Raw genomic sequence first — 22,769 nt, 5'->3', positions numbered from 1 at the left:
ATTATTTTTTTTTTCTTTTCTATGCCTCCCGTCGTTAATGCGTCACGTGACGCCAAGACTTTGCGCTACCTCGCTTACTTTTTTCCAGTTTCCGCCCACACAAAAGAAAAAGTCGCACTTTCGACATCTTCCAACGCCTGAACGACGGTAAGTAAAACAGCAACAACCAGGCCAACCGCTCCACGACGTCAAGGTAAGATGCCCTCCCTGTCTCTGATTTGGACTACTGCCGGCAGACATGTTTTTTCCGAGAGCCTGTCCAGTGCTACGAGTGGAATTGGGTTGCAAAGCTAACAGGATCGTGTCTTGACTGCAGATGGGTGCCCTTAAATATGTGGAAGAACTTCAGAAGAAGAAGCAGTCCGATGTGATGCGCTTCCTCCTGCGCGTCCGATGCTGGGAGGTGAGAAAAACAACCCTACCGTCCTTTCCCTAGTCCGAGCGAACCGATTCATCATTCAAAGACCTGGACCGAGTTTGTCGACAGCGATCCGACGAGGACCATGGCCGAAGAGGAATCCGCTTCAATCGTCTTTTGATTTCTGTGGCACACACAAAATATGCACATGTTGCCGTTGATTTTGCAGCGTGCCTTGCTATACACTCGTTGAACATTGCTGAGAGTGCATTAATATAGCTTCGTCAACTCAATGTCATCCACCGCGCCTCCCGCCCATCTCGCCCTGACAAGGCCCGTCGTCTCGGATACAAGGCCAAGCAGGGCTACGTTATCTACCGCATCCGTGTGAGACGCGGTGGCCGCAAGAGAACCGCTCGCAAGGGTGCTACCTACGGTATGGATTACCCCGTGGATTGCATAACGCCGCAAACCTACCAACCAGGGTGTCAACCAGCTCAAGTACCAGCGATCCCTCAGATCCACCGCTGAGGAGCGTGTTGGAAAGCGATGCGCCAACTTGCGTGTTCTCAACTCCTACTGGATCAACCAAGATTCTACCTACAAGTACTACGAGATCATCCTCGTTGACCCTCAGCACAAGGCCATCCGCAAGGATCCTCGCATCAACTGGATTGTCAACCCCGTTCACAAGCACCGCGAATCCCGTGGTCTTACTGCCACCGGCAAGAAGTCCTGTGGTCTCAACAAGGGTCACGGCTACAACAAGACAACCGCCGGCAGACGGAAGACCTGGAAACGACTCAACACCCAGAACTTCTGGAGATACCGTTAAATGTAATGAATGGTTTGGGCTTTGCGGGTTTTCAATTTTGTTGTCATGTTTTACCAAAATTCTTCTATCTTATTCTCCAAAGCATGCGCAACTGCTCACGTCATGTTGATCAATGCATGTCATACCAAGAAATGATATAATTCCTGGCTATGAAATGACCCTCAAAAATATGCCGCCAATTCAGCTTAACAAACTATCCCTCCCACAACCCTCTGTAGTATCATCCACGGGCTAATCCCTATCTTGATGAGTGCCTATGAGTGCCTATGATTGCCCAAGCCTGCCCGTAGCACACTTCCAGACACCATGGTGCTCGCATCGGTAGTTTTAAGTGGTGATCAACCTCCGTCTAATTAACTGCCCAGGGCCCAGGGGCTGAGCGACGAGTGATGGAGGGTGTGGCTGATGTCAGAACCAAGACCTTCCGTCCGCCTCCACGTAACTAACTAACTAAACTAACCTTCGTCCACCAAAGGCGCATTAACTGTCCTCAGCTTCGACCAAACACTCCTCCCACCTTTCAGCCCGAGCTGAGCGCACCTTTCGTCGGGCTTTCAGATACGCAGACTCTCCAGGAAGGCGGTGCTACCAGGCCCAGGATGCTGCTTCTGCCGGCCAAAGTGCTGCTGCCTCGTTGTTCGGGACACGGCGGGAAGACGAATAATACTTGACAACGACTGCTCTTGAATTGAGCACTGCTGCCCTGCGGCGGCCGTCTCGGTTTCAGCTCTGAGACAGACCGGCGGCCATCGACATCGATTTCGAGAAGAAGAAACATACAACGCCTCCCGGTGCTGTTATCCAGCCTCGTCACCAGATCTGCGCCCTGCACGCCCTCATGGTTGTTGCTGTGCTTGCCAACTTTCTGGTGAAGGCCAGCTTGAGACCGACGGCAGACCGCGAGTGATATATTTTACTTGAAAGAGACTACTGGGACACCTGGCTACCCCTATTGTTGAAGTCTCTAAGAGCTCATAATAGTGTTTACGTGTGCGATATCGAGCGTCGAATTGGGAATAATGGCGCCGACGTGGGTCTCTCGCTTCACCCATCACAACAACAGACCTGCGAACGCCGGGCCTCCCGCCATGGAGAGCAACCCGGCGCCCCGGCCATCGTCAGGCCTCGATCCATCTACCCTATTACTTCCTCCAGACCAATCTACAACACAGTCAAGAGCTATTCCTGTTCGTCGTGGCCATTCCCGGTCTACCAGCAATCCATTTCCGGCATTTTTTGCTGGGAAGGGAAGAAAAGCCCGCGGCGGGAGTAGAGACATCATAGATTCTGAGTCTACAGATGGCGAAGATGGATTACATCCTGTCATTACAAATGCGCGGTCCTGTAGCCCTCAGAAACGTGCTGGCTCCGACAACCATATGGAAGAGTACCGGAAACGCAAATGTATGACATGCGATCATACCAATGCATTCCCTTACACCAAAAAGGGGTTCCGATGCGGAAAATGCGCAACCATGAATGATTTGGAACCTTACCGTAGCAGCAGACTGCGGCGTGGTAAGCCAGATGAAAAACTGCATCCAGATAATATTCAGCAACCGCAAGCTAGAGGTGAGTGCCAATCAAGATCAACACCCTGTCTCTTTTGCACATTCCAATATCTATCTTGCAGTTACCGTAGAGGAAACTCGGAGTATAATCGAGGAATGCCTCATTTCATTTCTTTCCACCCAGCTTGGTGAGCACCGAGTCCGTCAAGCGCGGCCGAAGACAGATCATAGCGGTCCAGTGCAAGATGAAGCCGAGCTGTCCAAGCAGAACCCAGTTTACCCTCAGAGTGACAAGGATGACACCAATATGCCTTCCGTGCTGGTATCTGATGTGCCATCTACCTCTGGAACCTCGCCCCAATCAAAGGCCAAAGTTGATAACATGGGGCTTCCTTATACGCCTGCTAATGGCGCACGCGGCATTCGGATAGACTCCGCCGCTCAACGGCTAGACCAGAGAAGTAGAGACTCTGGGGCCGATGTTAAGGGTCCGACCACCGTATTTCGTGCATTAGAGCAATACATCACGACTTGCTTTGATGGCTGTGATACGCTTAATAACTCATTTATAACCGGCAGAACCTGTTACCATCGGGCAGCGAGTGAGGGCTCACAACAATCAGTAGGGAGAAAAGCCTCTGTGTCATCAGCAACCCCTGGAGATCATCATGTGTCCAATCTTGATGAAAAGACGATTCTCCTTGGTAATTTCGCCGAGAATGCGTCATGGTGGGCGGAAAGCCGGCGTTCACCAAAAAGTCAGTTACCAAATAATGGTCAGTCATCAAAATCATACGGAACGAAGACCAGTCTCACCAATTCAAAGTCGCCTCGAATCAACTGGCCAGAGCTTCTAGAATGGTACCATCTTGTTATACATGCAGGTGACTCTTGGAATAGTATGATCCTTGATTTACCCGATATGGGCGAGCAAAATGCCTCCCCTACCAAGGACTTAGACGTTCTGGCTCAACTTAATGAAGTAATTATGGAGTCAAGGTTTATAGTTCGAAAGACCTTGCTACGAGCTACAGAGAAACTGCTCCAACGACCGAAACGACCGCTAATACGTCCGGATGATACTCGGTTCCTACTTATACTAATTGAAAACCCACTTCTATACTCCTCTGGCTCTATGCCCAGGACCCCATCTGGCGCCTCTCCCTCAACGGTGATAACTCAACACAACCAGAAACCACCAGGCCTATCCACTTCACCATATAGCAAACCTTCCCCTGAAAAGAGCAGTCGTCTTCAACCCTCCGCAGGCGGTAGTGAGTTATCAAGTCTCAGATACTCCGCCCTAAAAAGAATTTTTGGGCTAATCTCCAATCTACCTAATGAGTGCCATCATTCATTTGTGGGATGGTTCTCACGGCTTATGCCGAGTCATTTCCAAAGATTGGTAGAGGTTGTCAATGGATTTGTTACTTTTCGGCTCGGCAAATCTCACAAGCGACAATCAGCAAAGGCCGAGAATGGACTTAATCTTGGGAGATATGTCCCTACGTTTTCTGCACCGGGGACCGTCACGCATGCACAATTGCACACAGCCCTTCAAGAAAGCCCAGAGAAATCTCCAGCAAGTGAAAATAAGCTGGTCAGCTACGCAGACGATTGGCAAATTCGTGCTGCTGCTCGTGTTATGGCCCTTCTCTTCAGAGCTAATGGTACAGGAAATAGCCGAAAAGTCGAGGGTGGCCCAAGTGCAAGAGAACCTTCCTCTGTCTCCGAGCCGAATAGCAATCGCTTGAATAAGATTCCGATAAGCTATTTCTATAATGCACGACTTGACTATGCCGATCTTATTCTAGATTTCGAAGCATGGGAATCTCGTAGTGGAAAGTTTTCCTTCTGCCAATATTCGTTTTTGCTCAGCATATGGGCCAAGATACAAATTATGGAACACGATGCCCGTCGACAGATGGAGGCAAAAGCTAGGGAAGCATTCTTTGACACTATCCTTGGTCGAAGAGGAGTAAGCCAGTACCTTGTACTGAAAGTCCGAAGGGACTGTTTGGCTGAAGATAGTTTACAAAGCGTAAGCTCTGTTATTGGGTCTGCTGAGGAAGATATCAAAAAGGGGCTGCGCATAGAATTTGCGGGTGAAGAAGGCATTGATGCCGGTGGTTTACGTAAGGAGTGGTTTCTCCTGCTGGTGAGGGAGGTTTTCGACCCTCTTCATGGTATGTTTAACTGCATATGCATCCTAGGTGCTGAGACATTATAGCTAATGATCACCTTGCAGGCCTCTTTCTATATGATGAGGATTCCCAATATTGCTACTTCAATCCATACTGTTTCGAGTCGTCGGAGCAATTTTTCCTGGTCGGCGTGGTTCTAGGATTAGCAATATACAATTCGACCATTCTTGATATTGCGTTGCCTCCGTTTGCCTTCCGGAAACTATTGGCATATTCACCATCAAACGTTACACCTACATTGTCATCGCCGCCTCAGCCATTTAAGCCTACCCTAGATGATTTAGCCGAGTTTCGACCTGCGTTGGCAAAGGGCCTACGACAGCTCCTAGAATATGACGGAGATGTTGCTGAAACCTTTTGTCAGGACTTCGTAGTCCAAGTTGAACGTTATGGCGAGACGATCCAAGTTCCTTTATGTGCTGGGGGAGAGAATCAACCTGTGACGAATGAAAATCGTCGTGAGTTTGTGGATCTCTACGTGCGTTACATCATTGACGGGGCAGTATGCCGACAGTTCGAACCATTTAGACGCGGATTCTTTACTGTCTGTGGAGGAAACGCACTGCATCTTTTTAAACCTGAAGAAATTGAGCTTCTTATCCGCGGCTCGGAAGAGCCACTTGATATTCCATCATTGCGTGGGGTAGCAATGTATGAGCACTGGCCAGCTTCCTCGCCAGACCGGGAACCAGTCGTAAACTGGTTTTGGGATTTCTTTGAGAGGACCCCGGCTAAAGATCAACGTAAGATACTCAGCTTCATTACGGGCAGCGATAGACTCCCCGCCATGGGAGCAGTCAACCTAGTCATTAGGCTCATGTGCCTGGGTCCGGACTCAGAGAGATTCCCAACAGCGCGGACCTGTTTCAATGCACTTGGGTTGTATCGATACAAAACCCGGCAGAAATTTGAAGAGAAACTTTGGCGCGCGGTAGTTGATAGCGAAGGTTTTGGGCTGCAATGAACGGTTGGGCCTCCTGTACATGAAGCCTGTATGGCTCATGTTCCCATTATTTGTTTATTCTCACTTTGGCTGTAAAGACAGCTAAATATAGATAGACACTCCTTTTGTTACTTATTTTCTCCTGGCATCTCTATTCTCTCTTTTCCTGCATCGAGCTCCGTTCTAGGGTACGGAGTATATTGCTGGTACTGGCAACTTCCGGAGTTATGGTTTTTATAAGTATGGCCTGGCCTAGTCAACCGTCTTCTAGAGTTGGTTTGCTATTTTCATGTGGCCGAGGCTGGACAGCCATTCCCCCATATTCTTCAGACCAGCACAGCTAAACTCACATGCCCTGAATGAGCTTGAGCTTATTGGACTTTGCTTGAGCTAGTCTGGCGTATCAATGGTTGTTGGTACGTTATTCTGGCATTAGCTTTCCGCCCTGCCAGTGTTTGTCGAATTGGTCGCGCCATTTACGAGCAGACAAAGGCTCGGTGTTTTCTTTCATGGCCCACGTAAGAATATCATAGGTTGCACTGCGTCGCCGAATCCACAAGGATGTCGATAGGCTTTGGTCATGAGGGGGGTGGCTGCTTTGATAGCACTTTTGTTGATATAAGTCCTCATGTTACTAAGAACGTGAGTAAGCACCCTCGCCAGCTGATATCGCCAGTTAAGACCTGTCTTGTTGAGAGGACACTTCAGGCTAGGGATCGCCCGGGCACTAGCTGCCAACCAGCTGATGGAAATAGAACATGCCTCGCGAGGGAGAAAAAGAAAGTATGTTAAAGGTGAAAATGTTCGAGATTCAAAAATGCTCCGCCGAAGCTGTTGACTTTCGGATATCAATAATATAATGATCATAAATGATAAAATTAAGCACATCACGAGCCAAACGTGGGGCGGCTTACAGAATTCAATCCCATTCAGACTTTTTCTCTTCTCTTTCTTTTCTTTTTCCTTGCTCTCATTGCTTTTTGGTGCCATTTATCTCGCGCTTTTTTTTCTCTCTCGCTGCTGAACAACAAGAAGAAACGGGCGGCGGCTGGACCAGAGTCGAAGGAGCCCAAGGCCTGCATGCGGATACCACTGGTGCTCAATGTCTCGTATATCTTACTGACCAGGATTGTCATGCCTTGAGAAGGATGCGTTGGCCATCTGTTATATTCAGTCTCTGTAAAAATATAGTAAGCCCCAGGGACATTGATTTGTTGGGGGGATGCTCCTTTGGTCCCTTCGTTTACGAATGGTGGAGGCGATAGAAATATATAGACAGGTTAAATCTCGCCCTGGAATAACTTCCCTGCGGTGGCTCCCAGGGCTACCGGCAGCTCCCTCCTTTCTAAGTCCATACCTCCTAGCTTCATGTATAGTCGCTGACTTAGTGAGCAGTTCTGTGGGGAGAGGAGGGGGAGGGGCGAGAGATAAGATACACCAATATGTGGCCTGGTGGGTTTCAGCAGCAGGAGCCACATGTTTTCCCACTGTTGAAGATTGTAGCGGCCGTTCCTCGCTCGCCTTCGGCCCATTCGGGCACACATCCAACCACTTCTGCCTGTGTTGCGTATGACGGAGGCCAATCAGGTGTTGAAAAAGGGCAAAGGGGAAGAAGAAAAAAAGGAGCATCAAGGCTTGTATTGGGTTGAGGGTCCAGTTCCAGAGTGTCCTCTGTTGATCTGTTGACTGGCAAGGATTCCGATCTAGATAGCTGTCCGAAAACGCTGTGCCTCTAACGCGCCTTTTAATAATATATGTCCCAGGTAGCCGAATCATCCCCTCACCCCAGGGCTTCTTGGAGGCAAAAGTTAATTGAACTGGTGCGTTTTCACCGCTCTTATACATCGTAGCTTTCCCCATGTCGAATTAGTCGTATTGTACTCAGTACTCCGGCAGTGTATAGGAGCTAGCTGTCTCGTCTCGTTTCTTTTTCCTTCGCTATCCTCTGCTTTGGCAATTAATACTGTTCATAGGAGGTGTGCCAGTGCGTTGGTGGATAAACTAGCTCCATTGGGTTCTCCCTGATTCCGTTCTCTCCACTGGTGTTGAGAGTCAGTACCACGTATGCGTATGGTATAGTGTATCTTCCTGTCCTGCCTCCAGTTTTTAATGTTTGTTTTCACTAAATTGTCTCCGGTATAAATAGTTCTCATCTTCTTCTCGGCTCGGTTGACCTCTCTCCTTTGTCCTCTGCTTCATTCAACAGCAACTGCCCCTCCATCGCCAAAAGAAACCTTTCCAGAAGGTGAGTTATAAGCAGCGTCATCTTCCTGCTCTTTTCATCGTTATCATAATCATCATCATCATCCGCCTCTTACCTTCTGCAAAGTCCACAAGCTGATAGTACCGCATACAGCAACTTTATCCCTCATCAAAATGGCCGCTCAACTCCCAAATAGCATGAAGGCCCTCAGGTAAACTTCCGTCCCTGGGTCAATCCCCTTCTCTAAGGGACTTCAAGGTCAGCTTGCTAAGTTATCTTGCACAATGGCAGATACTCCAAGCCTGAGGAGTTCAGCATCGTCAACATTCCACTTCCAGAGCTCAGAGAGAATGATGTTATGGTAAGCTTGCACGTGTTTCCAGGTACGGAAGCGATCGGAACAGGGAAGCCGCTGACAAATTTCTGTAGATCAAAGTCAAGGCATGTGGTGTCTGTGGCACTGATCTCCATATCCATGAGGGTGAATTTCTGGCCAAGGTTAGTAACTTCCGGTTGAAATAAATTCAAAGCAGCTTCTAATTTCCTTAGTTCCCTCTGGTTCCAGGACATGAGACCGTCGGTGTCGTTGCTGCTGTCGGCCCAAAGGTCAAAGGGTTCAGTATTGGAGACAGAGTTGTTGCAGACAACTCTGAACTCTGCGGAGAATGCTTCTACTGCCGCCGTGGTGAGGAGCTCCTTTGTGAGCACTTCGAGGCCCATGGTGTCACTATGAATGGCGGATTTGCCGAATACTGCGCTTATCCTGGTAAGTTGAGTGTTCCTGTGAAATTGCCACCTTCTGACTCCTTGGACTCATAGCTGGCCGTGTTTTCAAAATCCAAAACCTCTCGGACGTTGATGCTACCCTCCTTGAGCCTGCTTCCTGTGCTGCTCACGGTCTTGACAAGATCAGCCCCAAGATGGGTTCCACTGTTCTCATGTTCGGTGCTGGCCCAACTGGCCTTGTATGTCCACCCAGACTTTCAGCCCATGTAGGTGCATGGTATAGTTACTGATAACGAAATTTGGAACAGGTTCTTGCTCAGATGCTCAGATTGAACGGTGGCTGTAAGGTCGTCATTGCCGCACCAAAGGGTCTCAAGATGGACCTTGCCAAACGCCTTGATGCTGCGGATGAGTACGTTGAGCTTTCCCGCGAGGACCCTAGCGCTCAGTTTGATGCCCTGAAAGCTGCCAACCCATACGGTTTCGACATCGTTGTTGAAGCCACTGGAAGCGTCCGAATCCTCGAGGATGCTATCAACTACTGCCGTCGTGGTGGAAAGCTGGTTGTCTATGGCGTTTATGCCAACAAGGACCGTGTCAGCTGGGCTCCCTCCAAGATCTGTAAGTCGATCCTTTTCCTGACAGGCTTTTTGAAAACTTTGCCCTGGTAATGTTGGATCAACTTTGTTAACAATTTAATTCTCAACTCAGTCGGCGACGAAATTACCATCATCGGAAGTTTCAGTGAAACCTACAAGTTCCCTGCCGCCATTGACTACCTTGACTCTGGAAAGGTCAGAGTCAATGGTATCGTCAACAAGACCTTCAAGATTGAGCAGTGGGCCGAATGTCTCGAGTCCATGAAGAACAAGTCTGCCATCAAGGCTGCCATCACCTTCGACTAAATCAGCCGATGCAATTTTGATTCGGCGCCATCATCTTAATGAACCATATTCACGACCTCTTTTTACTTTGGAGTCGGGCCGCTTGGTTTTGTTGATCGTTAATTCTTTGGTGGTGCCCTTTCATGGATGACGCTCTTTCGTTTCCAATACCAAAAAGAGATACATGGGCTTTTTCCTATTGTTTTTTTCTTTTTTCACCAGATTCAACGGAGAAAAATCGGCCTTTTTCTGGATCAAGGTATCGGGTATCATGACGGTATTGGAAGGTGTTTGGATCAATCCTTGGAGGTTTTCGCCGTCGGCTGTTGTGGTCAATCGCGACATCATCATTAGCTAGTATCGCAGTAATGGATAGAATACCAACACCACCTCAGCTCTCTATTGCTCGGATTTGGCATCTGAACTTGTAGCTCTAAGGCTAAAAAGTGCTGTATCGCTCTCGTGATGTTGATCAGACGAAAGATGAAGTCGAATGTCGTCCCTCTTTATAAGGTAGATCTCATACTTGCAAGGTCCCCAACCTGGGCAATGCGGGTAAATAAGGATATATGTTATTCCGACACCGACGACGCGGCCCGGGCGGCGCCATCCATGACCTCTTAAGGCCACTAAGTGACATCAAAATGGAGACTATGAGATCCGTCAAAGGCGAGTTTTAATCGCTTTTAGAGAGCATATTCTCAATGAACTGAATCGCAATGGTCAAGCCTCTATCTTTCAAAGGAGATAAAAAGACGAAGAAGAGAAAGCGGCAGCCTGATGATAACGAAGGGAGTGCCACAACCGAACCTTACAAAACCTCCGCTGCGGATATTGAAGCTCCAGCCGACGATGATGGCCAGAATTGGGTCTCTGCCGATATACCAGCTGAGATAGCAGGGCCTGTTTTACTTGTGTTGCCATCAACTCCACCGTCATGCATTGCTTGTGATGTCAACGGAAAGGTATTCGCCAGCGAGTTGGAGAATATTGTAGAAGGGAATCCAGGTACCGCGGAACCACATGACGTCCGCCAGGTATGGGTAGCAACAAAGGTTGTAGGGAGTGAAGGAATCAGTTTTAAAGGACATCACGGAAGGTACGGGCTACTTTGATTTACTAGCATATATTTGGATAGAACAAACTAACTGGAAGCCCCTTTGAAAAGGTATCTTAGCTGCGATAAGTATGGTATTTTAAGCGCCAACTCGTCCGCGATATCAGCTCTCGAGTCCTTTGTCCCAATTTCTTGTCCGAACTCCCCAGGCATGATATCACTTCAGATATGTGGTGGTGATATTGAAGCGTTCATTTCCTCCAAGGAAACTCCTTCAGCTGCTTCCAAGCCGTCTATTGAAATCCGGGGTGATGCCACTGAAATTTCATTCAATACTTCTCTCAGGGTCCGGATGCAGGCGCGTTTCAAACCAACAACAAAGTCTGCAGCCGCAAAAGAAAGCAAGGCGTTGGAGAAGATTAGCCGGAAAGAATTAGAGGAAGCTGTAGGTAGGAGGCTGAATGACAGTGAAGTAAAGCGACTGAGGAAGGCACGGAGAAAAGGGAATTATCATGAAGAAATCCTGGATGTTAGGGTTCAAGGTAAACACGATAAGTTTGCCTAGCCTATCTACGCCTTAAAACAACGCGCCGTACCGCCAGGTGCTATAATGACCAATAATGAAAAGCTTTGAGGCCAAAAGTGTGCAACTATACCATGGCGTTAGTTGTTCACAAGGTGGGAACCTCTCCATCAATAACCTCCAAGCATTCCAGGATGTTGAACCCCCATAATAAGCAATACCCTCGTAGAGAGTAACACGATCTATAATAAGGCTCAAAGGAATAATAACATAGATCACAAAATATCATTAAATCGTCATTAGCGTATGTGGAACGCCGCAATCATATCGTATATACCTTTCCACTCGTCAACGAGAGAAATGCTCATGTCAGATATACAAAAATCCTCATAAACTACCCCGGCTCCGTGAACAGCCACCCAACGCCATAACCCCGGTAAGCATCCCTGACGCATGCATATACAAGGAGACGTAACAGGATGTGAAAAACCAAAAAAAAAAAAAAAAAAAAAAGAAAAGAAAGAATAAGGGAAGAATTCCTGGTATAAAAAGTCGGGGGTAATGGCATAGCAATGAAGTCATCTGAGAATGGGGAACAATCGGTGTACAACTTTAAGCCCTAATCAAGAAAGTTAGATTCTGACAGGATGAGGAAGGAAAGGGAGAGCATGAATGATAAGAATGGAAACTTAAGCTCTTACATTTTGGCCTGGCAGCAGCTCGTTCTCGCTCTTCATCTTCGGCCATCCTTTCGTTACCGAGCATAGCAACTGCTCTCTGACGCATTGCCTCTTGCCGCTCTGTACTATCCGCCGTATTATTGCGCAAGTTTTGTGGAAGATTGATTAACGGAATATTCGGTGTATTATTCCTCGGATTGGTTCGTTGTCGCTCCCGTTCTTCTTGTATTCTTCTGGCAAGTCGTTCTTGACGAACCATCAAGTTTGTTACCGTTTCCGGAAAATACCCAACTGGAAGGACACTGATCTTGCACACCGGACATAAACTGCTATTTTGCAGTAGGAACGTATCAATACACCCTGGATGGAATAAGTGTCGACATGGAAGTTCCCGAACAGTAGTTTCTCCAGAGACATAATCTTCGAGACAAATGGGGCATGTGCACTGCGAGAATGTGAGTTGGCCGACATCCTGATTGGAAGGCAAAGCTTGAGTCCGAGCATCCGTTCTTTTTCCTCCTTTGGCTTGCGCAAGTGTAGTAGACCCTCGAGAGTTACCAAACAGGTGCGAAACAAAGCTCCGTATAGCAGCAGGCTTCTTGCTATCTGGAGTGGTAGGTGACGGTGCTTGGTCAATGTTTTGTGAGACCGTTGTGACGGCTGGTGCAGGAGTCATAATATTCCCGTCATTAGAGTAAGTGTAAAGGGGCATTTTGTCGAGGATATGCTGAGGAACAGTCATTCTTTTGATGCCCAGCATCTCCAAATCCACCTCCCCTGCTTGAATCCTGCGCTGTAATGACAGACGACGTCGTCTTTGGATGTACCGCATTAAAATCGACGATATGATTATAATGACAATAAGTACTCCGAGAACTGCCAGAAGAAATATCCACAGGTTTGGCATCAAACTCCGGCCTCGTGCTAGGAGGATGTGAGTAAATATATTCAGCTCGGGACATAAACGACAGAGTTCCCTTACCGACATCAACCCGGGCAAAAATCCTTGCGCGTGCGTTCGGACCGTATTCGCTGCTAAGTGCATCTCCATGTGGTACAGATGACAAATTTCCAGAATATAGGGAGATTTCATTTACTAGTTGCTTTCCGTATGCTCCAGGAATAGCATATACCGGAAATGGGTGGTTCAACTTCCAAGTATCGTCCTCGTCCAACTTCCATATAGTACCATTTCCCATCGGCAGTTTGCTTGTTGAGTTGTTGGGGATATAAAGAACAGTACCAACTACACGATCATCGTTTGCTGCATCCAAGAATGCAAGAGTACAGTTCGGCGATATCCAAGGAGCGATTGCCATGAGCGCACATGGGGGTTTAGGGAAATCAGAACGTCGGGTAACATTGGGCGGAATCAGGCTCTTCGCCTCCTCATTGCAAGCATCGTTAGAGAGCTCGGGCACATATAGTAACCCACTTATAGACTCTCCAGGTCCATTTGAAGAAAGCGTCACAAGATTGTCACCAAGATCGAGTTGATAAGAGACGGTATCCTAAATCAGGGCTCATGTAAGCGTTTAAATGTTCAGCGGCCCCGTGATGAACCTGGAGATGACCATACATTAAGAGGTAGTGGGGAGTCGCATGTTTCTCCTGGTAAAACCAGAGTGCCGACTCGAAAGGAGCTCGATGCTAAGTGGCATTGCGTGAGCGAAAGTCCATGGGAGAGCCAGGCCGACCAGACCAGACTTACCCATGAGATATCAGGATATAACACCAGGGCTGGGGCCCAGGTACGATGTTGAAGGGAGCACTCCGGTTTCGGCTCGATTTCACGAATAACTTTCCCACCGATAGAATCCGAGAGTTGCAGCAGAGGAAATATTATTTTATCATAAGAAATATATCCAGCACGGGTGGGCGGATCTTGGGGATGTGATTAAGCAATTTATAAGTCGCCCCGTCTCCAGCCGCAAATCATTTTGCCCAAACACCATCCAGCCTGCGCACTTTATACTGGGGCTAGGATTCCCTCGCTTGAATACGATGACAAAATCTAATCCTCAGCGCTAATCAAATTCAAGGATGGTGTCACCCTCGAGGCTGGTACAGAGCACTCAGGTACGAAACGAGCAAGGAGGGTGGCGATCAACTTGTCCATATATCTTTCACAAGCAAGCGGCCATGGCAGCTATTATTAAGTGATGCGGGACAGATTCTGGTCATCCGAGTGATAAAGCCGGGACTGAGACGTGGAGAGCGCTAGACGATATGCCCCAGACGGACTGCTCCAACACCCAGCCTGATCAGCGTTTAAAGCTTGGCTCGCAGACCCACGAGACTTGAGGGTGACGAGAGCTATATTTATCAAGCTCTAGATCACCAGCCGTACCAGACACTTTCGGACAGGATGAAGCGATCCAGGAGTATGTAGTGCACTTATCCAGGCGATAATAGGAGTAGCAGCAGCTTCAACTCCAATAACAGCAGTATTTGCCTGTGAGAATTGCCACTCCTCAATGTTTCAGAAACAAGATGTTCGCTTGCTAGTCATTGATTCGCAAAGACAGTGAGTCCATTGAATACGGTCGGGTCTTTTTTCTGTTAAGATGGCTGCAAGCGCTCGGTTACAAGCATGCCACGCTTACTCCATACATGGCGTGTTCACGCCACCAGGTGGGCGCATTTGTTTCCAAATCACTCAGGTTTTCCGTGTTCATCGACGCTCAATGACTTAAGTATTGCCAGTTCGATGTGTGTGAATTTCGGGATTTTCGGCAACACGGAGCTGTTGCCATGGTTGATCACTATGATTTGGTAATGAAGTGTTCCGTCAAACAGTCGAAGCCCGAAGGGGTCTAAGCCACAGCATGACTCCCTACCCTGGTTTCAGGTGGAATTTTACCTCCTTTGGAACCGCAATCGACAACGCCCTTAGAAAGGTATGGATTTGTCATTTTCAAGCGAGCATGGAGAGAGTATTGATCATTCCAGCGAACCATCAACCAGGTGTCGAGAAACAGAGGGGAGCTTGAGCATGTTAGCCGTAAGAAAAATCCCTAAACTGTCAAGTAAAGCGGTCTGTCTCAGCATCTTCATCTCTCACAAGCACCCTTGGAGCAACACGGATTATCTGCCTCTTTCGTGTAACTATATTCGCATTTTGGTGCTCGCTTTGTCGTGTCAGACGGTGGCTTGAGAAGCGATCGTTTTTTCTCGTGTCAGAATAAGGTTGTGTGTTATGTAAGATAGAATGATTACTAATAACGTTCAGCACGGGCCAGTTCCAGAAAACGGGGCATAGAGGCGTCAGTGCGGCAAGTTTGTTCAACGACATCCAAAGCAGAACGCGAAGCCGCACGCTGAACTTGATATCGATGCAGCGCAGCCTGCTATTTACCCATCGGTACCTGTCATACGTCTCTACCTTCCTGCTGAAAGACAATCTAGGCTCAGTGGAAGATTTGCTGCGTTTCCCGAGCTTTCTTCACTTCTCCGATCGCCACCTCCAAGCTTCAGCACCGCGATGCCACCAGGTCTCGGGAATAAGAACAAGGGCAAAGGCCGCGAGCCTAGAGGTTCCAGAAGCCGGAATACCACACCCAGCTCTGCGCTCAGCACAAGCGCCAGCACAGTTACCGGAATTGGCCTATCCACGGGCTACCTCGATACTGATGTCTCCAAGCTGCTCGTGCCGACTGGCGTGCAGTATTCCGACGTTCTTGAGAAATTTGGAGGAGTAGGTCAGATTCCGGATCAGAGAACACTCGAATCCCTGGTAGAACAATTGAAGACTTTAGGGCAGCTTGCAGAGACCAGAGAAGATGCATGCAATGCTGGCATGAGAGAGCTGTCGCAAAAGCGAAAAGAGGTGCTAGAAGAGCAGAGAGAACGGGAACAAGTGGACCGGGACGCTGAAGAGAAACTACGAATGAAAAGGGAGGCAGATGATGATGAAGAGGATTCACGGATTCTTAAGGGAGGTAGAATAAAAAAGCGGAAAGAAAAAATCGTCCCGAAGGAGGAGAGACCGCTCTCCCATGGTGCCCATGGTGTTGCAAGACAGGATGGCCCTGAAGGGAAAGTTGATGGTAAGTTGAGTCCAGCGATGTCAATGGAGCTATAAGCTTGCTTCTGTAGCTTTATGAGTCCACCCGGATTATTAACGTACGGCCTATAGCGTCCGTAAAAAGAGGGAGTAAAGACGCCCCTGTTGGCTCACCTAAAAGGGTACGAAATCAACCGTCAAGCGCATCATCTCTGTCTCCACCGTCTTTCCATTCGCCTCCCCCTGCTACTGCTGGTTCAACCGCAGGAAGTCCCGAGTCCGTGGACAGTTCAGAATCCCATCAACCAGAACCTGCTCCCGCCGTCCATCAATATCAAGTTTTTGGGCCCGACCCTTTACAGTTTGACGACCCTACGGTATACCATATTCGAGAAGTCACACCCAATATGTCAGTTGAAGAGAAGAAAAAGATATATAGTGTTGCAAGCTTCCCTGAATCCGACTTGAAGCATTTGATGGCTGGGGAACCACCGGATAAGGATTTTAGCAATGCGAAACCCACGAACCAAGTCAGCGCCAATACTTTTGCAACATACCTAGAACCATATGTCCGACCCCTTACGGAGGAGGACATAGCTTTCTTAAAGGAAAAGGTACGAACCTTGCACCGTGAATTCTTTTTTAATTCCACAGTAAATCTGACTGTACAGGGCGATCGTGCTACTCCCTTCCTAATGCCCCGTCGTGGGAAAAAACATTATAGTGACATTTGGGCTGAAGAGGATGGTATAAATATAGACTCAATAAACCAGGACCGAGACAAGTTACCCCTAAATCAAGGCAGGGGTAGTATTGACCAGATAACAGATGAGACCTGTGAGACGGACCAAGTTTCAGTTCCTCCTATGCTCAGTCGATTATACTCTCTTTTACGTTACGAGCATCGTACCCTTCCTGATGATGCAGGTCAACCTGGGAACGAAGAGTCAACTGCAAATGGAAACACAAATGCTGACGGCTCAATGGATATTGACCAGCAAAATGGAGACACAGAGCCAAAGCAGCTAAGTTCAGCCACCTCATTCCCTGAATCTTCCTTAAGCGGGTTCAAGGTTCCAGCCGCCAAGCTAGACCATGCCCAGCTTGACGAACGATTAAAGGCAGAGCTTCGGTATATCGGCTTCCTGGGGCCTGAGGACAATCCAGACTATGATGCCCACTATGATGACGATATCGCCGAACGTCTCCGCATCCTTCAATCAGAGCTTAAGAAACAAATGATCATTAACGGCGCACGGAAAACTCGCTTACTAGATATTGCTCGCGAGCGGTTGGCTTATCAGGAATACAGCACCATACTCGACGACCTTGACACTCAGGTACAACAGGCATATCTTAAACGAACACGTACTCTGGGCAAGAGCAAGAAAGGCTCTCATGCGAAACATAGGCCTGGTGGTGCAGGTGGAGGCAGTCATCCTGTTAGCACGGCTGGTGTTGGCAGGCCTGGGATTGGTGACATGGCCCGTACCCTTATGGATCGTCGCAAGAGATGGATCGATTGCATTGGTCCGGTCTTTAAGGACTGCAAGTCCACTGTGCCTGGTAAAGACGAGACTGTCTGGGAGCCTACGGCCATGGCAGATTTAGAGAAAGCAGAATTGGAAGGCTGGGATGAAGAGCAAGAGTGAAAAATAACGCATCACCTTACGCGGCGTTCTCTCTTCTCTGTGTTTTTATCTTTTTTTTTTTTTTTTTTTTTTTTTTTTTGGGATCAACTGTAAGTCATACATAGGGTGGAATAGATGTAGGGTTGGCGTCTCGTGGGGTATGAAGATGAAAACCTCGCCGGCAGAGAGTATAACGAAACAACATGAAGATGCATAGTAGTTTTTATGGAGATTGGTTAATCAACTGAGATGGTGTATATATTTTACGAGTGGATGATCACAACCTCTCGTGGGTATCGCTTTAGTCTAGCTGTGAGCTCCTTATCGGTGATCTCAAGTTCCGTGCATATTTCATCAAAGCAATGAGTTCCATCCAGGTACTTGGCAAGAGTCTTGTTGTCTATACCATAGTCCCCTGCCTCGCCGTCCTCCTCCCCCTCGGAATCATCATCCCCAAACCCATCGTCATCACCATCGTTACCCTCGTCATCGTAGCGATGAAGCGAGCGACGGTTACGTGCTCGGCTTCGAGGGGAGAGGGTAGATGTATTTTTCGATAGTGGTTTGCTGGTTGACAGGGGGTCAATACCACTAGCTGTAGAGCCTAGGCGGTTACGGGTGAACGGGTGGACGCCCCGGTCAGTTGCTGCGCCAATGGAATATCCCGCAATAGGAGAAGTTGAAGGGAAGTGGTTTGACTGCCTTCTTTGGTGGGTGTTCTGTATAACCCTTCCTGTAGCAAAGGGATATTTATGCACTCGGTACAAAAAGCCCTTGATGACACCAAAGGTGATAAAACGGCGGACGTCAATATTTGCAAGCTCGCGCATATGCTTTAGGTACCATTGTTTGACGGTCTGGCCTTGTTTTAAACTCGAGTATAGCTCTATGAGACCGACTCCATCGACGATTGTTCTCGAGTTAAATTTACTTGAGCCCTCGCCGGAAGTAGACGGGATGGAAGTATCGATCTTTGGCCAGATGCTGTCATGTTCCACCCAAGGATCGTCATTGGGTACAGATACCTTATGGCTCGAGTGTGATAGCGAAGCCCTTTGAAGATTGGATGCAGATGAAGATGTACCCAGGGTAGAAGTAGGTCTAGTCACAGGCGAAGATTCACTAATGGGTGAAAACCGTATGTTAACGTACCGTGCACATTCACACTGCATCTTTTTGTCTGTGACGATAGTAGAACTAAACTCCGCAGTTGGAGCATAGATGGCGGAGAATGAGAATATATCCAGAAGGAATGCACATCCGTAGTATATCAGATGGCGTATTGCGCGGCAGGTAAGGGTGAAATCAGCATCAGATAGAATGGATATTTTCCGAACGCTATTGATACCATTGATATACGGAACGATCTGCGTTGAATATTAGTAGGATTCAAATGATATAAGGCATAGGAAGATGGTATCATACCCTTCTCATAGTCAGGTCCCAGTTCTCATCCATGAAGGTCTCACACCGAACAGTGAAAAGGGGAACATGCCATGCTTTGACGATAGGTGGCGAAGGGTATAGAGGAAACAGCTTGACATTAAGGGTATTCAATTCATCTGGTGAAGCAGTCAGCATACAGCATCTGATGGCCTAACCGGGTAGCCAAGTTTGAGGATAGCGTACCAATTGGAATCATGCACTCGTAATAATTATTCAGATCCTCCATCAGCGTTTCGCACAGGCTATATACCTTGCCTTCTCCGTCCTTGGACGTATCTTTTGACAAGAAGCCAGACTGCTCTTCGAGCCCGCACATCAGATGCGCCAACTTCTGCACCACACTCTTGTAGGTCCCCCATTCGTCCTCTTCGCTCAGCACAATGCAGAAGTTGAATATGAATTCATTCCGATCGTAGCGAGGCGACTTCATGCAGACGGGGGATCCGAGTATTCTGTGTCCGCCTGTGCAGACGTGGATGAGATTCCCGCACAGCTCCTGTCGAGGGATGACGAAGAAAGAGACGTCTGAGAAGCTAAAGAGGGGAGAAGATCCCGGCGGTGCGGTTGGAGAGGGAACGATAGCTCCATCAGGCACCTGGTGAACGACTTTGGGCCCTGTACCGCTTGTGTTAGTATATGTCTAATTGATGTATGAAGGGTGATGGTGATGGTGATGGTGACGGGGGGCGTTGGCATGCCTGACTGAGTGTCGAATCGGCTGTAGAAGATGGCTTTGATCATGATTCAATCGCGGTTCCTGACGTAGAGGAAAGAGAACGACCCGATAAGGGCGACATAACTCTCTCCTGGTTGTTTCAGCCTTCCAGTGAGTTGTAGCTGTCAACCTGTTGCATCGTTCGAGCTCGTTAGTCAAGGTACGGTCAGCGAGTTGTTAGTCATTGAAGGAAAGGTCTGTGTTTTACGTTGACAGCCAACAAACACAACCAACCATAACACATAACTAGCTAATGGATATCGTCCTAACCACTGATAACTATTCAACCACGCCGAACTGATTGGGCAGCAGGCATTTACGCCCCTTTATTGCAAATGTCAAATATCCAATATGACGAGAGGATGACGCTCGCACCACGCTTGATAATCCCACTGACAAATGGTTCCAGAGTAGAGCCGCCCCCAGTTAACTACGGCTGCCTAGCCTGTTCCAACGCTACATCCCAGCCTGCTGCCAACGATTAGAACTGCATATCGAGCTTCAGCTCATTTCAAAATGGAGAGACAGGACTCCTCCACAGCCAATAGTGAGTGGGCTTTCACGCCCTTCTGTATAAGCAGGACGCCTCAGCATGCCAATTAGTTAGTCATGGACTGCCCAGCTTCGCGCAAGCTAGGCTTATATATACCATTATGCCTGGCGGCGGTGTTTCAATCGAACTTGCCAGTGCTCTCCCGGCCGGCATGATACCCAATTAGCAGCTCGATTTGTTCGCTCGAGCTGGAATTATGTGAATTCGCGCTTTGGGATCTCCTTCAAAGGTGCTGACAAGTTGATCAACGCATGAGTGATTATAATGTATAAGCTATAGGATTACTATAGGATTACGATGCATATCCAATTTCTCTATGCGATTACCAATGCCCATTATGGGGGCTGATTCCAATGTCTTGTATTTTGCCCTATGATGGCGATGGCATGGGCGTCGCTTTCGAAAGGATTTACCTACTTATAGTCCGTCGAAGTCCACCCGTAAGATGCTCTTCAAACCAGAGCCAGATATCAGCCTGAGTTGGTACCCTCCCAATTGAATTGAAGCTCTAGGACCGCATGAGATTTACGGATTACCTCGCTCTTGATTCTTCAAAATGAAAGCTGCCTTCTTACTTCTGCTTTTTAGCATCATCCTGAAGCTCGGAAAACTTGTTAAAGGAGCTAAGACCTTCTCTGAAAATGGGCTAGACGCAACTTCATTCCTTGGAGATCGGGATACCCCTGTGTGTGGAGAGTTACCCATTGACCAGCCTTCGACATCGGTCATTGACGCCGGCCTCAATGGCTTGCCCGGGGCGTCGGTCGATTATGGAATTAGCGACGGGTGCAAGAAGACAGGCGGTTGCGACGAGACGAAAGATAGAAAAGATTGTCTTGATAAAAGAGGCCTGCTAAGTGGGATAGGGAAGAGGATATTCGGGAAGAAGGGTGGTGGGAACAAAGGTAATGGGAAAAAGAATGATGGAAAGGGGAATGAACATACTACAAAGGACAGTCCCAAGCCAACAAAAGAGGAGCCTAAGCCCACGTCCACTCGGCCTACTAAAAATACCACCACGTCAACTGCTACAACATTCTCCAAACCGACTTCCACGACGATCCCTAGAACTACTGAAGATGCCCCCAAGCCAACATCTACAACACTCTCCAAGTCCTCATCTACCAAAAATCCGGAGCCATCATCCACTTCTACTTGTGAGAATGGCAATGGAAAAAAGGGAGGACAAGACTGTTTGGACGATTGCCCCAATATTGAAGTTTGGGAGCCAGGGACATTTGAAGATGATGACCGAGAAGAGCTGGCCATCCGAGGGACCGGCTTGTTCGGCATGGAAAAGAGAGCAAAGAGTGGTGGCAAAAGTGTCAAGATATGTGGTCTTCAAGTGTACACCGATGCTTATCCGCCTGGAGGCCAGCTAACAAAGGTATGCTAGAGCTATGCATTGAGAAATACACCCAAGTTACTAACCTGTTCGCGACTTTAGACTTCTGGTATTTCGAATGATATCATCTTCGCCCTAGCAAATCCGAATTCATGTGGAGACTTCGACTTCGGAAAACGCCCAAATAAAAAGTATGATACCACTTACTCCTCTAAGGGTAAGAAAGTGAGTGGGAACCAGTTGCTTGAAACGGAGCATGTACTGGAGAGCCAGATAATTGATATCTTCTTCCGGAATATGTCAATGACACTGCCCAAAAAATATGCCGACCCATACGAGATGTCGCCCAAAGACAAGGTGGATCTCTGCAAATACATCACCCCCTATTGGGACATGAATAATAACAATCCGCTGCCAACTGTGAATAAAGTAACTAAAAATGGCCCTCAGTTGATTGCTGATCAGTACCCAACAAAGTCAAAATGGCAAGAGGAATTCTTTCTATTGCCTAAGGGTGTTAATGGGCTAAAAGGAGTTGTAAGTCATTTGCCCTTTATTATAAGTTCTATAGCTAACTGCTTTACACAAAGGTGTGGGGCGACAAAACTATTGTAAAAGATGGTTTAAAAGCTGATCTGGATAAGGATTTCCTGAAAGGAGACCTTCAAAAGTCCAAACATGTGAAAGCAATTATGAAGTTTAAGGATGTGATGTCTATGTATAAATACCACCACGACTCCGCCGTGGTGGATGTCCTTAAGCTGCAGGTTGGACGCATATCGAAAACGCTTGAGGAAGTCGAGAAAAGCCTCAAAAATCTGGACTTTGAACGTCACGGCACCACGAAAAAAATTTGGCGGAATTACGATTCCCAGAACCTGCATACGAAATGGGAAGAATGGATCAAAAAACACACGGACGACACCATAGCCAGGACCAATAAGTTTTTTGCCGCCAACTATGATGATATGGTAGCAGCAAGGAAGGAGTTGGAAAAGGTGGATAAGTCGAAGATGAGCAAAGATCACAGAAAGAGATATGAGAAGGTTATTCAGTATCATAAAAGCGCAGAAAAAGCGTACAGGTATTTGAAGAAAGTGGAATGGAGAAATCCTTTCTAAAATGTAATTAGGATTTTGTAGATTTAGG

The 22,769-nt window shown here is 47.8% G+C and overlaps 9 protein-coding genes across 9 annotated transcripts; 6 read left to right on the top strand and 3 right to left on the bottom strand.

Moving 5' to 3' along the window:
• Positions 1–316: 316 nt before the first annotated feature.
• Positions 317–1,193, top strand: ARB_06176 (uncharacterized protein; the record flags this gene model as incomplete). Its single annotated transcript, XM_003015818.1, has 4 exons — positions 317–403; positions 437–475; positions 638–745; positions 843–1,193. 4 exons carry the CDS (start codon positions 317–319, stop codon positions 1,191–1,193), a joined length of 585 nt encoding a protein of 194 aa, XP_003015864.1.
• Positions 1,194–2,281: 1,088 nt separating this feature from the next.
• ARB_06175 (ubiquitin-protein ligase (Hul4), putative) lies at positions 2,282–5,957 on the top strand (the record flags this gene model as incomplete). The annotated part of the gene is made up of 4 exons (XM_003015817.1): positions 2,282–2,765; positions 2,944–4,890; positions 4,935–5,651; positions 5,851–5,957. The coding sequence occupies 4 exons, from the start codon at positions 2,282–2,284 to the stop codon at positions 5,955–5,957; spliced, it is 3,255 nt and encodes a 1,084-aa protein (XP_003015863.1).
• Positions 5,958–6,780: 823 nt separating this feature from the next.
• On the bottom strand, positions 6,781–7,696 carry ARB_06174 (uncharacterized protein; the record flags this gene model as incomplete). Its single annotated transcript, XM_003015816.1, has 2 exons — positions 6,781–7,012; positions 7,209–7,696. The coding sequence occupies 2 exons, from the start codon at positions 7,694–7,696 to the stop codon at positions 6,781–6,783; spliced, it is 720 nt and encodes a 239-aa protein (XP_003015862.1).
• Positions 7,697–8,227: 531 nt separating this feature from the next.
• ARB_06173 (zinc-containing alcohol dehydrogenase, putative) lies at positions 8,228–9,685 on the top strand (the record flags this gene model as incomplete). The annotated part of the gene is made up of 7 exons (XM_003015815.1): positions 8,228–8,265; positions 8,346–8,415; positions 8,484–8,552; positions 8,604–8,820; positions 8,874–9,019; positions 9,089–9,401; positions 9,492–9,685. The coding sequence occupies 7 exons, from the start codon at positions 8,228–8,230 to the stop codon at positions 9,683–9,685; spliced, it is 1,047 nt and encodes a 348-aa protein (XP_003015861.1).
• A 698-nt stretch (positions 9,686–10,383) lies between these two features.
• ARB_06172 (uncharacterized protein) lies at positions 10,384–11,286 on the top strand (the record flags this gene model as incomplete). The annotated part of the gene is made up of 2 exons (XM_003015814.1): positions 10,384–10,763; positions 10,866–11,286. The coding sequence occupies 2 exons, from the start codon at positions 10,384–10,386 to the stop codon at positions 11,284–11,286; spliced, it is 801 nt and encodes a 266-aa protein (XP_003015860.1).
• Positions 11,287–11,856: 570 nt separating this feature from the next.
• ARB_06171 (RING finger domain protein, putative) lies at positions 11,857–13,243 on the bottom strand (the record flags this gene model as incomplete). Its single annotated transcript, XM_003015813.1, has 2 exons — positions 11,857–12,701; positions 12,793–13,243. The coding sequence occupies 2 exons, from the start codon at positions 13,241–13,243 to the stop codon at positions 11,857–11,859; spliced, it is 1,296 nt and encodes a 431-aa protein (XP_003015859.1).
• Positions 13,244–15,408: 2,165 nt separating this feature from the next.
• Positions 15,409–17,582, top strand: ARB_06170 (uncharacterized protein; the record flags this gene model as incomplete). Its single annotated transcript, XM_003015812.1, has 2 exons — positions 15,409–15,973; positions 16,087–17,582. 2 exons carry the CDS (start codon positions 15,409–15,411, stop codon positions 17,580–17,582), a joined length of 2,061 nt encoding a protein of 686 aa, XP_003015858.1.
• A 242-nt stretch (positions 17,583–17,824) lies between these two features.
• ARB_06169 (uncharacterized protein) lies at positions 17,825–19,748 on the bottom strand (the record flags this gene model as incomplete). Its single annotated transcript, XM_003015811.1, has 5 exons — positions 17,825–18,662; positions 18,714–18,928; positions 18,987–19,123; positions 19,191–19,540; positions 19,603–19,748. The coding sequence occupies 5 exons, from the start codon at positions 19,746–19,748 to the stop codon at positions 17,825–17,827; spliced, it is 1,686 nt and encodes a 561-aa protein (XP_003015857.1).
• A 1,083-nt stretch (positions 19,749–20,831) lies between these two features.
• On the top strand, positions 20,832–22,741 carry ARB_06168 (uncharacterized protein; the record flags this gene model as incomplete). Its single annotated transcript, XM_003015810.1, has 3 exons — positions 20,832–21,662; positions 21,723–22,157; positions 22,211–22,741. The coding sequence occupies 3 exons, from the start codon at positions 20,832–20,834 to the stop codon at positions 22,739–22,741; spliced, it is 1,797 nt and encodes a 598-aa protein (XP_003015856.1).
• Positions 22,742–22,769: the final 28 nt, after the last annotated feature.

The sequence above is a fragment of the Trichophyton benhamiae genome (genome assembly GCF_000151125.1).
Source record: "Trichophyton benhamiae CBS 112371 chromosome Unknown Abenha-G-c-322p01.r1, whole genome shotgun sequence".
Lineage (NCBI taxonomy): Eukaryota > Fungi > Ascomycota > Eurotiomycetes > Onygenales > Arthrodermataceae > Trichophyton > Trichophyton benhamiae.
Note: the sequence above shows the minus strand (reverse complement) of the source record. Positions and strands in the feature narration are given on the sequence as shown.